The following is a 16,086-nucleotide window of genomic DNA, read 5'->3' on the forward strand; positions in this document are numbered from 1 at the left end:
CTAGCAGCCGTCTGTCCTGGTTGCTGGGGATCAGGGCTGTCAGTCTATGGGGTCGGGGAGGAAGAGCCAGACCCAGTCCTGGTGGAGGACTGGGGGCCTGGTAAGAGCACGACAGGCCCAGGCTGAGTCTGGAAGAGGGACTGGTTTCTAGAAGCATCTGGAGACAAGCCCAGGATAGGACAAGGAGGCCGGTGGTCACCATGGGAGGTGCCTGCCTGCCACCTCTCGCTCTAATCCCGCTTCTCATCCCCACCTTTCTTTGACTGACTCTCAGTGCCACGGTCTCTCCTGGACCGCCTGTCTGTCTACAGGGCCTATGGGGCGAGGGGCAGCCGTACAAAAGTCTCAAACGTAGACTTTTGTTATATTCAATGAAAACATATGGATGCTCGTATTTTGGAGTTAACCACGTTTTAGCATTTTCCCCTTTTTTCATCTATTGGGACCCTCGCAAAATGGAACCGGCCTCCTTTTGCGAAGTCTTGTCTGCCCCTCAGGTCTCTGGCCCTGGTTGGGGTGTGTTCAGAAGACTTCACGCCCCACCGCCCCACCGGCCGGGCTCCGCTGCCCGCTGGGGCCAGCAGGGGGAGCCCGCGGTCAGGCCGGAGGGGGCGGGATGGAGGCGGGGCCACGAGGCCGGCTGGGCCAATAAAGGCGGCTGCACGCCGCAGCGGCTAACTCCGCCCATTGGGCGCCCGTGACCCTCGCTTCTGGAGTCTCTGCTGGCCCGTGGCTCTCCTGCCCGGACCCGCACCCACGATGCTGGCGCTACGCTGCGGCCCCCGTCTGCTCGGCCCCCTCTCCGGCCCGCACTCTGCGCACCTGCGCCTACCCGCGGCCCGCGCTTGCAGCAGCGGCTCCCGAGACCCGTCCCCTTCCTCCCGGAACCCGCTCGTGTACCTGGACGTGGGCGCCGACGGGCAGCCGCTCGGCCGCGTGGTGCTGGAGGTGAGACCACCGGACAGGACCGTGCTGGACTGGGCGTGGGGGACGGTCGCGGAAGAGCTCTGGACCCCGGGCCGGCGCTGTGCCTGGCTCGCTGAGTGACCTTGCTTCCTGCTCCTGGGCTCTGGGCCTCAGTTTCCCCATCTCTAAGGAGGGGCATCAGATTGGTCTCTCCAGGCCTCCCCTCAGAACTTTGGACTAGTGGAGGCGGGAGGGAGGCCCCTGTGGAGGAGAAAGCTCAAGGTCAGATCGTAGGCTAGGAGGGCCCGCCCCGTTGGCCGGGGTCGGGAGGGGCTCCGAGACTTAACGGGGTGGGATCCTAGGCCCGGAGCTTCGAGATGGGTTTCGGGGGCCTGCGGGGTCCGGGCGGCGGGCCCGGCTGGGCGCGCACACTGTGGCCCTTGCAGAAGGCGGAGCGGGCCCCAGCCCCGCCCTCGCCATTGGGCTCTCGGCGTAGCAAAGGTGGTTTCGGGCCGCCTCCTCTCCCAGCAGGGCGGCTGGCCCGGCCTTGGGCTCCAGCCACCAGAGCAGGCATAGAGCTCCTGGAGTCGGGGCAGTGTGCTCAGAGCTCATCGCCACAACTCCATCCCCAGCCACCCTTCCGAGGTGACACTCTGCGTCTGCCCTGGCTCTTCGGGCCTTTTTGAAAAACAGAGCAAGAAACATACCTGGTAGTCCGGAAGGTAACAGAGGAGAAGCTTGGGTATAGCCTTCAAGCCCATTTTGAACAAAGGGGCCTCAGTTAAGCCTCAGTTCACTCTTCTGGAAAATGGAAAAGACCTTTATTTTAAAGGTTCGGTGCCAGTGTGGCTCTTGCAGCTGGGAGGCAAGAGGCAGGCTTAGATGGGACTCCAGCCTCCCCTTTCCCCCACCCCTCCTGCCTCTCTCTGAGCCTTGGTTTCCCATCTGCCCATTGAGGAGCTTGGACTGGCTCCTCCCCAGGGCCCTCTTTCCAGGCCTTGAGTCTCTGATGCTTTGGGCCCAGCTGAAGTGGCTCTGCCAGTTCTGCCCCTAGAAGTAGTCCAGGATGGTGTTGGCATCTCTTCTGACAAGTTAGGAAATTGAGGCTGCCTCCTCCCAGCCTGGAGTTCAGGAAGCAGCTGGCAGAAATGATAGCTGCTTAGGTGGCCTCCCACGGAGGGCTGGGAGTGACAGGAATGTGCTTTCCCCCTCTCCTGGGCCACCGTGCGGGTTGGGTCCCTCTTTCACCTGCCTCTGGACTGACCGTCTTGTCCCTCTTCTCTCCCCACAGCTGAAGGCAGATGTCGTCCCAAAGACAGCAGGTAAGTCAGGGCCCAGGACCTTCTGAGTCCAGTCTGGATGGAAGAGAGAGGGGCAAGGCAAGGTGGGTGGGGTGGTGAGAGCAGTTGGGTTATGAGAACCGTGACTAGATGGGAGTTGACGTGTGGCTCAGCTGCTGAGTACCCTGGGGCAGCCACTGGTCCTCTCTGAGCCTTAGGGTTGGCCCCGCCCACCTGTCCAGTAGCAGCCTCTGAATCAGGAGAAGATACACATACATTTCCTCTGGGACAACTTCCTCCCTCCTGGTGCCCGACGGGGCAGGCTGGTGGGTTCGCAGCCCTTGCTTGGACTCCCTGCCCTGCTGACCCGGTGCTGGAACAGCCAGGAGCATGTGTTCTTGCCACAGTGCTCGGACACTGAAGTCAGGGCGCCAGATGACTTGTCCCAGGTCACACAGCCAGCGCAGACCCAGGGGTGGGGGTCTTTCCATGTCCCGGCGGGGCGTAGGTAGAGAGGGCGCCGGCTGGAACAAGTTGTGGCCCCTGGTTTGAGGCCTGGCCCTGCTGACCTGCCTCTTCCTTCAACCCTCAGAGAACTTCAGAGCCCTGTGCACCGGGGAGAAGGGCTTCGGCTACAAAGGCTCCACCTTTCACAGAGTGATTCCGTCCTTCATGTGCCAGGTAGCGGGGGCGTCTCCCTGCCTTGGGCTCCTCTTCTCTAAGTGGGAATAGTGACGGGGACGCCTCGAAGGATTCTCATGAGGATAAACCAGTGTGCATGTGCCTGGAAAGTACTGAATGGAGGGCAGCTGCGGTCACTCGCTCGGCCTGTCCTCTTACTCATAGAGGCCGGAGCTTTTCCTGGCTGCCACAGAGCCTTCCCTGCCCCAGGGGTTAAGCAACAGGGCAGGCGGCAGGACGGGCCCTGCCTGGTGGGGTCGGGAGAGTGAAGCAGTGGAGGGAGAGCAGGCATCGGGGTGTGGATGTGCTCAGGGTTAGATCTGAACGCTTTGGAGGACCAGCACATTCAGACAGTCTCTGCCCATGCCCCACAGTGTGTCCCACGGAGCACTTGGCATGGGAGATAAGGCTAGAGAGGAGGAGGAGGAGGGAGGAGGCTGGGCACAGACAAGAACACACAGGTCTGGACTTGGAGCCTCTTTCCAGAGAAGGGCATCTTTCCCGGTTAAATGCGTCTGTTCTTTAGTCATGTCTGCGTCTTTTCAAAAGCATTAGTTTTGCTGTGTCAGATGTTTTGCAGGTAGGTGTTGAAAGCGAGAACTTGCCCCAGGGCCAGGACGGGGCCAGGACCCGAGCTATGCTGGGGGTTGTCCTGTGTGAGGTCAGACCCTGCTAAGACGGGGGCTAGTGTCTGAGGCCAGCAGACCTAGAGGCAGGGGCATGGATGTCATGACCTCTTTGAAGTCCTTTCAGCCTGGAATTCTCCTCCCCCCTTCCCTCCACCCCGACCTGGTGGCTGTCATCACATCGTGGTGAGTGGCAGTGGGTTGAACGTGACAAATTCAGGGAGGGGTGAGGGCTGTGGCTGTGAGACAGGCCTGGCCCCGCCCCGTGGCTCTCAGCTGCCGCGGCTCCCGGCTCTGCCCGAAGCTGTGGATGAAGCAGGAGCTGAAGTGGATGTCCCAGCCGGGCTAGGGTCTTCCTCGGAACCACAGCAGGCAAGGGCGGAGACTCCAAAGCTGGAGGGCTCTCGGAGGCATGGGATGGTAGCACCGGTACGCCCGGGCCAGAGTTTTGAATCATCCGTCTCTGGGGACACACTGGCATTTGGGGATGCTTCAGCCGGGCAGGGCAGGTCACCCGTGTCACCTGAGGATCCCACCTCAGGAAGACAGCAACATGACCATGGCCGGGGGCTGGGGCTCTGCTGCAGCTGGCAGCCCCTGGGCTCTTCTGACCGTGGCTCCCATGGAAGCCTCAGGCGAGCTGTGAGGAATGACGCCAGCCCCGGCTGGGCTCTGTCCTGGGCCTGGGAAGGGGAGATGCTCTGACAGGGAGGGGGACTCAGTGTGGGGAACTGGCTCTGTGCTGGCTGCTGCCGCTTCCCACAGACCACACTTGGGAATGAGGGTTCCTGGTTTTCTCCCTATTTACCCTCCAAGAGTTGTGGATAGAAAATTCTAGGTCACTAAGAAGCATCTCAGAATGGCCGAGATGTTTTTAAGGATCATTTAAAAACTCGCTCAGACAAAAATGAATCATTCGGAAACCAGGGTAGTTATTGTGGCAGAAAATATCTAAGCTTTATCTTATTGTTGCTTATTTTCCTTAGCATTGTATTAGTCCTTCTATCATTGGATGTTTTTTGACCTCTTTGCCTGAGGGCTTCCGGCTGGGTGGGCCCTGGGTGGGCTGGGGGCTGCGTCCTAGCGCTGGAGTAGCACCCCTCTGCCAGCTCTGGTGGCGACGTCTCAGCTGATGCTCTGTGCTCGCAGGCCGGGGACTTCACTAACCACAACGGCACAGGGGGGAGGTCCATCTATGGGAGCCGCTTTCCTGACGAGAACTTCAAACTGAAGCACAAGGGGCCAGGTGAGTGCAGGTCGCCAGTCCCGGGGCCATGTGCCCTGAGCTATGACCCTGCCTCTGCCATCCCAGCAGGCCTGGAGGCAGCAGCCTGATTGCCCCGTATGATTGCTCCATATCTGACGTTGCTCCTTCCTTCCTTCAATGCTCTGGGTGGGCTTGTTGGGTTTTCCTAGAGCTTTTTCATTCTGAGCTCTCAGTTTCAAAACCGAACCTTCCTTTGAGAACCTGGGGGAGAGAGCCTTTAAGCAAAATCCCAGCGTCGTGTCAGACCCAAGGCGCGACATGGGAAAGTCTAGAGTTCAGGGCTGGGGGTCCCGCTCCAGCTCTACCACTGAGAGCTTCCACGAGGCCCTTTTCTCTCGTGGCGGCAGAGGCGGACAGGCCCTGGGGAGCTGCGTCCTCTGGGCCCTGATTCCCTCTTCTGAGCCCCAGGATCTTCTGGCTCAAGCATCTTTGATGTGGTTTTCCCCATCTGCTCATCTGAGTGACTCCCGTGTGAGATGCCTCCTGGGGGCAGCCTGGTCATCCTGCTTGTGTTTGCAGGTGTCCTGTCCATGGCAAATGCAGGCCCCAACACTAACGGCTCCCAGTTCTTCATTTGCACCACAAAGACAGACTGGTGAGTTGCTTGCTCCTGGCTCCAGGCCCTCTGGGAAGATGGGGTGGCCTTGCAGCTGGAGGGGGAAGCTACTTTGAGGCTGGACTCTGCTGTGGGACAGTAGCCCTCACCCAGGCTGTGTGTCTGTATGAGAGAAGGAGAAGGTTTGTGAAAGGATTGAGGGAGAATTTGGGTTATTCTTGTAACTGTCTTATTAAGCTTCCCATTGTTACTGTCAGCTGGAGTTTTCTCAGTGTGTTTTGTGCACGTGTACGCACACACACACACACACACACACACACACACGGATTCTTTTACCAAATATATTTGTGAAATGCTGTGGAACATACTAGGCCTCAAGATGGCCTGTGGCAGAAACCTGTTTTCTTGGTTTAACCCGCTGTTTCCCTGGCTTACTTGACCTTGGAATGCACCTTGGAAAATGCTGCAGGAGACGTTTGGATATCACACCGGACTTCTCGTCAGGTCTTAGCATGGGCCTGCAAATAGCTACCAGCCCCTTAGAGCCCTCTTTCCCAATGCCCTTGTATTTTAGGTATGTTTCCCAGGTAAATTTTCCACTACCTAGTTTCTCTGCCCAAAGTCCCCTGTGTCCTAGCCCTGAGGCATCTCGGGGAGGTGAGGGGACAGCAGCTGGCCTGGAGCTAAGACTAAATAAAGCCCATTTTCAAGGACTTTAGGGAGACCTGGGTAGTGGGAGTTACTAGTGGTCTCTACCCTCCGAGCCAGAGGGACGTGGATGTCAGGGTGGGCAGGTTGTTGCTGGCTCTGCCTGCCCTCCTTCCGTGGAACCCCTGGTGGATCCTGAGGTATAACCAGTTTTGGCCTTGCTGGCCCTGAACTAAGCTGCCTTTCAGATTCTTGGGACTGTCGCGGATTGAGAGCTGCTTGGGACGCGCATAGGTTCACCACATGTATTATCTCGGCTCTCACCTCAGAATTTATGACTGTTAAGATGGTTCCATTTGCACAGACCTCTTAGTTCTTCAGAGTAGTTCAATATCCCTTCATCTCGCTGTGCAGAACGAGAATAATTCGCTTTTTGTAGGTGAGGTTCCCAGGATTCAGGTGAAGTGACCTGGGATTAGGTCACACAGCAGGTGAGGCAGAACATAGCCTGGGAGGGAGCCGTCACCTGATGTGTTCTGGGGGGCTCAGCAAGGCTCGATACCCGAGCTGTGAGATGTGGGGCCAGCTTTTCGGTGTGGGTTCCTTTCAGAACTGCTGTTTTTGGTAAATGGTCCCATGACCAAGGGGCCGTGACCCTGGGCGACACTGCACCGCCCTCGCTTCTGCTTACCTGGCTCACCTCTCCTCGCAGGCTGGATGGCAAACATGTTGTGTTTGGCCATGTCAAAGAGGGCATGGATGTCGTGAAGAAAATAGAATCTCTCGGCTCCAAGAGTGGGAAGACAGCCAAGAAGATTGTCATCACGGACTGTGGCCAGGTTAGCTAACCCGCCGTGGCCAGGGCTCTAGGCCAGCGGCAGCTGCTGGCAACAGGGAGTTGACTCACCCAAGCGGCCGCCTCAGGCTCCCAGCGCGGGGGCCCCTTGGAGTCGCCTGTGCTCCCTCCACCTTCTCTGTGCTTCCGGAAGGCCTCTCAGGAATGTCAGACCTCACAGGACCCACCGAGCTGCTTCCCCAGTGCCTGATCTTCCCCAGCGCCCTGTTTCTGGACACCCATCACGGACACTGTGTCACCGCTCCTCGTCTGGCATCACCTGTGACCGCCCGGCCCAAGTTCACCTGTGCCTTGGACGTTGAGGGTGGTGATGGGTTAGCTCTGAAGGCAGTTTCTGCCTCTCCTTTGGCCAAGGGGGAAAGCCGGCTGCTGTAAAGGGGTGTAAGAGCTGTTTAATGTCGTCTTCCTAATCGGAATAATTCAGCAAGACTCCCTGGAGCTGGAGCTGTGGCACTAACTACTCCAGGCTGTGGTGTGACCTGAAATTGGTGGCACAGGCCACGAGCTTGGCCTTTGGAGCACAGTCTGGGCGTTTGTGAAGGTGCCACGGCTGAGACCTTTTATCCCAGTCACTGTGAATCCCATTGGTTTGCTGGTCTTGTGTTTGGGGAGAGTCCATGGGGGTAGAAATCAGCTGAACCTGGGGACAGACCCACTGCGAGCTGTGCCTAGTCAATGTGAATTCCCAAGTTGAAAACAGAAATGACTTGTAAGTGCCATGTGCTCTGGAAGGAAGTCAGTGTGTATTCCCTGGTGGGCTTTGATTTCTTCTGTGTGTCTTATAAATTATATCTACTGATTATATACACAATATACTTCTGGAACATTTCTTTGTGTTGAGCTTAAATGTGAAAATAAATCCTGTTTTCTATGAAAGACTGGGGTCCGTGCTTTAGGAAGCAGTGTCTGTAACAGGTATTTGGAGCTGACGTTTATTGTTACCACTGTCACTCGGTGCTCCACGGAGGGCCTTTCCGTGGACTCTCAATCCCCCCAGCAACCTATGAGGGTATTATCATCCTGTTTAACAGACAAGGAAATGGACTCAGACAAACTGTCTTAGCGTTCACAGCCCATCAGAGCCCTGGTGCCGCCTCTGGGTGACAGAGCCTCAGTTTTGCTCAGCTGTATAATGGGGTAACAGTGCCCACCTCACAGGGTGATAAGGGTCAGACGTGATCTGTGTAAAGTGCACAGCACGGGCCCTGGCACATGGTCTTAATAAGGCTCTGGAATGATGAGGACAATATTTCCTGTGTGTCTGGGTCTTAGAGGAGGAGGAGCTGTGATTATCTCGGGCTAGACGTGGACTTTACTACCTTCGATGTGCCGTTTAAATTTGGAGTTAAGTTACAGGTGTTTCTGAATTCACAGGGAGAGCAGATTGGGGGGTGGGAGGAGGGCTAAAAATTTCCTTAAACAGCCAAGGGAGGCACAGTCCGAATACCAGAAGAATCACAGTGTAATTAGCATTGCCTCACATTGGAGTTCCCTGAGTCTGATGATGTGTGGTCACAGGTCCTTGAAGGCATTCTGAGGTCACAGTGGCTGGACTTGGGTCATCTGGAATATGGGGTTCCCTGAGTTATGTGACGTCACAGATAGACGTAGTCACTCCGGGGTCATGGCTGGAGTTGGGTCATTGGAGTCATGGAGAGTTTCCATGAAGTCAGTTCAGCTACATGGGTTGGGAACTCAGCCGGCCTAACAGTTTTCAAACGGTTCTCAAGAGCCTTGGAGGTCCTCAGGCAAGGGCCCCCGAACCCCCTTTGAATCATCAATACCCTCTGTTTTCTAAAAGGGATTTTGTTTGAAGAATGGGATCCTAAGCCAAATAATAATGGGTTGTTGCTCGACCCTTCCAACCAACATTTTACAGACGGGTAAACTGAGGCCCCGAGAGGGGACATGGTTGCCCAAGGTGACCCCGTGAGTCAGTTGGCAGAGCAGGGGCTAGAACCCCGGACCTGCCAGTCCAGAGGGTTTTCTGTTGGAGGCCTTTCGGGATGCACAGACCCCTTTGTCCTCAGATCACACGCAGTCAGAGCTCTTCTGATTTCTGAGGTCAAAGCCGTGATTTTGGTCCCAGTGGAGTTTCCTCTTGACCTCTGGGGACTCTAGGGAGGCAGTGGTGCTGTTGACAAGTGTGAGGGTCGGCTCCTTGAGGTGTGACCCACTGGCCCCCTGGTGACTTCTGAGGGGTCTCGGGGTCACAGAACATGTGGGGCATGTGTTTAGTTCACAGAGCATTTCCTTTCCAATGAGGAGGAAGCACGTGTGCGTGCGTGTGTGTGTGCGTGGGTTCGTGTGCGTATGTGTGCGCGCACGCGTGTGTGCACGCACGTGTGTGTGTGTGTGTGTGTCCGTCCGTGCAGAGGAGTCTAGTGTGGGCTAGCGGAAGAAAGAATGCAGGAATTTCCTAAAAACAGTTTCCTGAAGGTGGGGCTGTTCCCTGCAGTTCTCTTCCCAGAACTCTTACACAAGGGCCTGAGACTGGTCTTACTACATAAAGCGGGAGCCTGTGTAATGTACAGATAGGATATTGACTTCTTGCTGGTACACGGTGCCTAGCGCAGGAAGGAAGCAGTGAGTCATACACGTGCTCTCACAGATGGAATCATGTGTGACGCCATGTAAATTCACGTGTTTAAATATCTGAAATAGCATTTTTATGAGACAACACATGATAGCTTTTCAAAATGACTTCACTGAGGTATAATTTACATACAATGAAATCCACACATTTTAAGTGTGCGGATCAATCACTTGACAAATTCATACACTGAGTAGCCACCACCAAATTAAGTTATAGATCATTTCCATCTCCAGAAAGATACCTCTGTGCCTGTTCTATCACTGTAGATTAATTTTGCCCGTTCTAGAACTTTGTGTAAATGGAATCCTACAAGATTTACTTTTTGTGTCTGACTTCTTTCGTGTACCATGTATGAAGACGTGGGAGAATTTAACACACTTCTGGGCTTTATAGAATGTTGCTCCGTGATGAGGAATGTCAGTAAATGTGTCCAAGGTCTGCTGAGGCCTAAAGCAATGCTTCTCCTGGGAATCATGGGGTGCTGGGAAAGCATGCAGATTCCTAGGCCGCGGCTGAGCCCTGTTGAATACCAGTCTCTGAGGGTAGGAATCTAGGAATCTGAATTTCCAAATAATAATAATTCAACTAAAGTTTAAGAATTTGAGCGTAGGCCAGAAGGGGCAAGATTGAAAAGGGAGACCACCAGACCACTCGAGTCATTGTCGACTCGCTGAAACGCCTGTTGCTGGATGCTCCGCCACTTGTAAAAGATGCTTCACCTGAGGAGTCTGGCCGATAACTCTTGGGTGGTGGGTAGGGCACCCTGTGCCGCCCAAGCTTCGTGGGGGCTGGTGGGAAGCTGTGCTCTTCCATTACTGCTTCCCAAAGCCTCAGCCGATGGAGAGGCCTTTCAGGGGAGGAGTTCCCACGGTGTAGCCCTCGGTTCTTCATTTCTCATCAGGAGGAGGGTCTGGCTTTGGTGGGCCCAGACTGGAGAACATTTCTCAATGAATAGCTTCTGGAGGCCGCGAGTCAGATCCATGTCCAAGGTCCACCGGAACAGGGCGGATAGAGAAAGTCTTGGTTCCATGCTGTGTTCTGCTGGTTGCATATATCTGTGAATATACTAAAAAAAACATTGAATTATATACTTTAAGTGGGTGAGTTGTATGACACGTGAACAGTATCTCAATAAATCTGCTTAAAAATATGTGTTAGTAAATTCTCAGAATTCTTTGGGTGTGTAAGCTGTTTTTCTGGAGTCCTGTCCCTCTGGAAAATGCTGAGATTTGACCCCGTTGTGGAAGTGGTTTGGTGGGTCTTGGGCATTGCCTTTCAAAGCACCTGTCCCAGGTGAAGTTACCACAGCGTTTTTAGACGAAGAAGTCTGTTCTTCTCAGACACAGAAGGGCAAGCTACTTGCACAGGCAAGGGAGGCATGGAGTGACGGGAGGATTCAAGTTGTTAGTTTCATTTGGACCCAAACAGATGTCTCCATTACGAATTTCAGGATCCCACTCTTTGCCACCGATGCCCTTTCACACGAAAAACTCGGTGAGACTGTGAATTCAAATGTTATTGTAATTCAGCAAGCTACACAATTAAATTTTTGTTTGATTTTAAGTGATTATCAGTCTAGGGTCTACAAGAAGTGAGAGATGTTTTAGAGGTGTCACGGAAGCTTTCTGGTTCTCAGACCTTAACGTAAGCTGAGAATTAAAAGACATGAGTTTGTTATCGTCTTTTGGTAAACAGTCACGCATGCTCGAAATAATTCACCCCACACTATTGTCCTTATGGCCGTCGATACTGCCATAACGGTCAAGTGTACAGCCACCTGGCCTCCCAAGGCACATGCTTCTCTCGTCACTTAACCACAGGTGACAGCATGATTAATTGTGATGTCACTGCATGCCAAAAATTACCATCATCCCACGTCCAATTGGCAGGTAGTTCAGCCCTGCCTTCAAGCCCAAGGGCACAGCCAAACAAATCTCGAAATCCCATCTTTGTGGGGTTATCTCCTAGGACCACTGCCTGTGTCAATTCTTTATTGATCAGGGTCCAGACAGGATACAGAAACAACAGAGTAATTCTAAGAGGGAAAGTTTATTATCAAAAATTACTAACTGGGGCTTCCCTGGTGGCGCAGTGGTTGGGAATCCGCCTGCCAATGCAGGGGACGTGGGTTCGAGCCCTGGTCCGGGAGGATCCCACATGGCGCGGAGCAACTGGGTCCGTGTGCCACAACCACTGAGCCCGCGTACCACAGCTGCTGAGGCCCGCGCGCCTGGAGCCGGTGCTCCGCAACAGGAGAGGCCACCGTGGTGAGGCCCACACACTGCAGTGAGGAGTGGCCCCTGCTCGCCGCAAATGGAGAAAGCCCGCGCACAACAAAGACCCAACGCAGCCAAAAATAAATAAATAAATAAATAAATTACTGACCATAACATAGGTTAACCTACTAAAGGGAAACAAGAACTCTGAACAAAGTGTCTCTCCAGTGCCCTCTATTGATAAAGCTTAATATAATTCCAGGTGGTAAGAGAGAACTGTTACAGTATCACAAACGGCAACGAAGGGAGGATTTAGAGCTAAGAGACAGACTCATAAGTGGTGGCATTGCTTTCTTAAACAATCTGACAAACTCTGCCATTCAATTAAATGTTTAGGCCATGTATATTTAACTTAATTATCAATATAGTTAGATTGAAATCGACCACCTTGTTATTTATTTTCTCTTTATCCCATATGGTTTTTGTTCCCTTCTTACCTTCTTTTGGATAGAGTTTTTTCCTCCCAAATGATTTCATTCTACCTCCAGTACTGACTTACTAGATTTAATTCTTCACTTTATATTTTTAGTGGTTTCTCTAAGATTTACAATATATAGTTTAACTTATCACAGATTACCTGAAAATAATATTGTACCACTTTACATATAGTGTAAGAATTGCTGGGTTAAATGCCAACTTCACGTTTACCGTTTTGAGGAACATCAAACTGTTTTCCAAAGTGGCTACAAAATTCTACCTTCTCACCAGCAATGTATAATCATTACAATTTCTCCGTGGCCTCACTAGCACTTGTTATTATCTAACCTTTTTTTTTTTCCTTTTCTTTTGGCCACACCGTGTAGCATGCGGGATCTTAGTTCACCGACCAGGGATTGAAACTGTGCCCCCTGCAGTGGAAGGGTGAGGTCTTAACCACCAGACTGCCAGGAAGCCCATATCTATCTTTTCTTTTTTTTTTTGGCGGTACGCGGGCCTCTCACTGTTGTGGCCTCTCCCGTCGCGGAACACAGGCTCTGGACGCGCAGGCTTAGCACCCGTGGCTGACGGGCCCAGCCGCTCCGCGGCATGTGGGATCTTCCCAGATTGGGGCACGAACCCGTGTCCCCTGCATCGGCAGGCGGACTCTCAACCACTGCGCCACCAGGGAAGCCCCCAAAAAGAATTGATTTTTTTTTTTTTTTTTAAACATCTTTATTGGGGTATAATTGCTTTACAATGGTGTGTTAGTTTCTGCTTTACAACAAAGTGAATCAGCTATACATATACATATGTTCCCATATGTCTTCACTCTTGCGTCTCCCTCCCTCCCACTCTCCCCATCCCACCCTTCCAGGCTGTCACAAAGCACCGAGCTAATATCCCTGTGCCTTGCGGCTGCTTCCCCCCAGCTATCTACCTTACTACGTTTGTTAGTGTGTATATGTCCATGACTCTCTCTCGCCCTGTCAAAACTCACCCTTCCCCCTCCCCATATCCTTAAGTCCGTTCTCCAGTAGGTCTGCGTCTTTATTCCTATCTTACCCCTAGGTTCTTCATGACATTTTTTTCCCTTAAATTCCATATATATGTGTTAGCATACGGTATTTGTCTTTTTCTTTCTGACTTACTTCACTCTGTATGACAGATTCTAGGTCTATCCATCTCATTACAAATAGCTCAATTTCATTTCTTTTTAAGGCTGAGTAATATTCCATTGTGTATATGTGCCACATCTTCTTTATCCATTCATCCGATGATGGGCGCTTAGGTTGTTTCCATGTCTTGGCTATTGTAAATAGAGCTGCAATGAACATTTTGGTACATGACTCTCTTTGAATTTTGGTTTTCTCAGGGTATATTCCAAGTAGTGGGATTGCTGGGTCATATGGTAATTCTATTTGTAGTTTTTTAAGGAACCTCCATACTGTTCTCCACAGTGGCTGAACCAATTCACATTCCCACCAGCAGTGCAAGAGTGTCCCCTTTTCTCCACACCCTCTCCAGCATTTATTGTTTCTAGATTTTTTGATGATGGCCATTCTGACTGGTGTGAGATGATATCTCATTGTAGTTTTGATTTGCATTTCTCTAATGATTAATGATGTTGAGCATTCTTTCATGTGTTTGTTGGCAGTCTGTATATCTTCTTTGGAGAAATGTCTATTTAGGTCTTCTGCCCATTTTTGGATGGGGTTGTTTGTTTTTTTGTTATTGAGCTGCATGAGCTGCTTGTAAATTTTGGAAATTAATCCTTTGTCAGTTGCTTCATTTGCAAATGTTTTCTCCCATTCTGAGGGTTGTCTTTTGGTCTTGGTTATGGTTTCCTTTGCTGTGCAAAAGCTTTGAAGTTTCATTAGGTCCCATTTGTTTATTTTTGTTTTTATTTCCATTACTCTAGGAGGTGGGTCAGAAAGGATCTTGCTGTGATTTATGTCATAGAGTGTTCTTCCTATGTTTTCTTCTAAGAGTTTGATAGTTTCTGGCCTTACATTTAGGTCTTTAATCCATTTTGAGCTTATTTTTGTGTATGGTGTTAGGGAGTGATCTAATCTCATACTTTTACATGTACCTGTCCAGTTTTCCCAGCACCATTTATTGAAGAGGCTGTCCTTTCTCCACTGTACATTCCTGCCTCCTTTATCAAAGATAAGGTGTCCATATGTGCGTGGGTTTATCTCTGGGCTTTCTATCCTGTTCCACTGATCTATCTTTCTGTTTTTGTGCCAGTACCATACTGTCTTGATTACTGTTGCTTTGTAATATAGTCTGAAGTCAGGGAGCCTGATTCCTCCAGCTCCTTTTTTCGTTCTAAAGATTGCTTTGGCTATTCGGGGTCTTTTGTGTTTCCATACAAATTGCGAAATTTTTTGTTCTAGTTCTGTGAAAAATGCCAGTGGTAGTTTGATAGGGATTGCATTGAATCTGTAGATTGCTTTGGGTAGTAGAGTCATTTTCACAATGTTGATTCTTCCCATCCAAGAACATGGTATATCTCTCCATCTATTTGTATCATCTTTAATTTCTTTCATCAGTGTCTTATAATTTTCTGCATACAGGTCTTTCGTATCCTTAGGTAGGTTTATTCCTAGATATTTTATTCTTTTTGTTGCAATGGTAAATGGGAGTGTTTTCTTGATTTCACTTTCAGATTTTTCATCATTAGTATATAGGAATGCCAGAGATTTCTGTGCATTAATTTTGTATCCTGCTACTTTACCAAATTGATTAGCTCTAGTAGTTTTCTGGTAGCATCTTTAGGATTCTCTATGTATAGTATCATGTCATCTGCAAACAGTGACAGCTTTACTTCTTCTTTTCCGATTTGGATTCCTTTTATTTCCTTTTCTTCTCTGATTGCTGTGGCTAAAACTTCCAAAACTATGTTGAATAAGAGTGGTGAGAGTGGGCAACCTTGTCTTGTTCCTGATCTTAGTGGAAATGCTTTCAGTTTTTCACCATTGAGGATGATGTTTGCTGTGGGCTTGTCATATATGGCTTTTATTATGTTTAGGAAAGTTCCCTCTATGCCTACTTTCTGGAGGGTTTTTATCATAAATGGGTGTTGAATTTTGTCGAAAGCTTTCTCTGCATCTATTGAGATGATCATATGGTTTTTCTCCTTCAATTTGTTAATATGGTTTATCACATTGATAGATTTGCGTATATTGAAGAATCCTTGCATTCCTGGAATAAACCCCACTTGATCATGGTGTATGATCCTTTTAATGTGCTGTTGGATTCTGTTTGCTAGTATTTTGTTGAGGATTTTTGCATCTATGTTCATCAGTGATATTGGCCTGTAGTTTTCTTTCTTTGTGACATCCTTGTCTGGTTTTGGTATCAAGGTGATGGTGGCTTCGTAGAAGGAATTTGGGAGTGTTCCTCCCTCTGCTATATTTTGGAAGAGTTTGAGAAGGATAGGTGTTAGCTCTTCTCTAAACGTTTGATAGAATTCACCTGTGAAGCCATCTGGTCCTGGGCTTTTGTTTGTTGGAAGGTTTTTAATCACAGTTTCAATTTCAGTGCTTGTGATTGGTCTGTTCATATTTTCTATTTCTTCCTGATTCAGTCTTGGCAGGTTGTGCATTTCTAAGAATTTGTCCATTTCTTCCAGATTGTCCATTTTATTGGCATAGAGTTGCTTGTAGTAATCTCTCATGATTTTTTTTATTTCTGCAGTGTCAGTTGTTACTTCTCCTTTTTCATTTCTAATTCTATTGATTTGAGTCTTCTCCCTTTTTTTCTTGATGAGTCTGGCTAGTGGTTTATCTATTTTGTTTATCTTCTCAAAGAACCAGCTTTTAGTTTTATTGATCTTTGCTATTGTTTCCTTCATTTCTTTTTCATTTATTTCTGATCTGATTTTTATGATTTCTTTCCTTCTGCTAGCTTTGGGGTTTTTTTGTTCTTCTTTCTCTAATTGCTTGAGGTGCAAGGTTAGGTTGTTTATTCGA

General features: G+C 50.3%; 1 protein-coding gene across 1 annotated transcript; it reads left to right on the forward strand.

Moving 5' to 3' along the window:
- The first annotated feature begins 694 nt into the window (after positions 1–694).
- PPIF (peptidylprolyl isomerase F) lies at positions 695–7,696 on the forward strand. The gene is made up of 6 exons (XM_032609095.1): positions 695–948; positions 2,198–2,228; positions 2,779–2,867; positions 4,643–4,739; positions 5,280–5,355; positions 6,677–7,696. Exons 1-6 carry the CDS (start codon positions 760–762, stop codon positions 6,810–6,812), a joined length of 618 nt encoding a protein of 205 aa, XP_032464986.1. The 5' UTR covers positions 695–759; the 3' UTR covers positions 6,813–7,696.
- Positions 7,697–16,086: the final 8,390 nt, after the last annotated feature.

The sequence above is a fragment of the Phocoena sinus genome, chromosome 16 (genome assembly GCF_008692025.1).
Source record: "Phocoena sinus isolate mPhoSin1 chromosome 16, mPhoSin1.pri, whole genome shotgun sequence".
NCBI lineage: Eukaryota > Metazoa > Chordata > Mammalia > Artiodactyla > Phocoenidae > Phocoena > Phocoena sinus.

Excerpts from the sequence above, each read along its gene's own strand:
- PPIF (XM_032609095.1), top strand. The coding sequence starts at position 760 with ATGCTGGCGCTACGCTGCGGCCCCCGTCTGCTCGGCCCCCTCTCCGGC. Across the intron at positions 949-2,197 it reads TCGGCCGCGTGGTGCTGGAG|CTGAAGGCAGATGTCGTCCC; the intron begins GTGAGACCACCG and ends CTCTCCCCACAG. Across the intron at positions 4,740-5,279 it reads ACTGAAGCACAAGGGGCCAG|GTGTCCTGTCCATGGCAAAT; the intron begins GTGAGTGCAGGT and ends TTGTGTTTGCAG.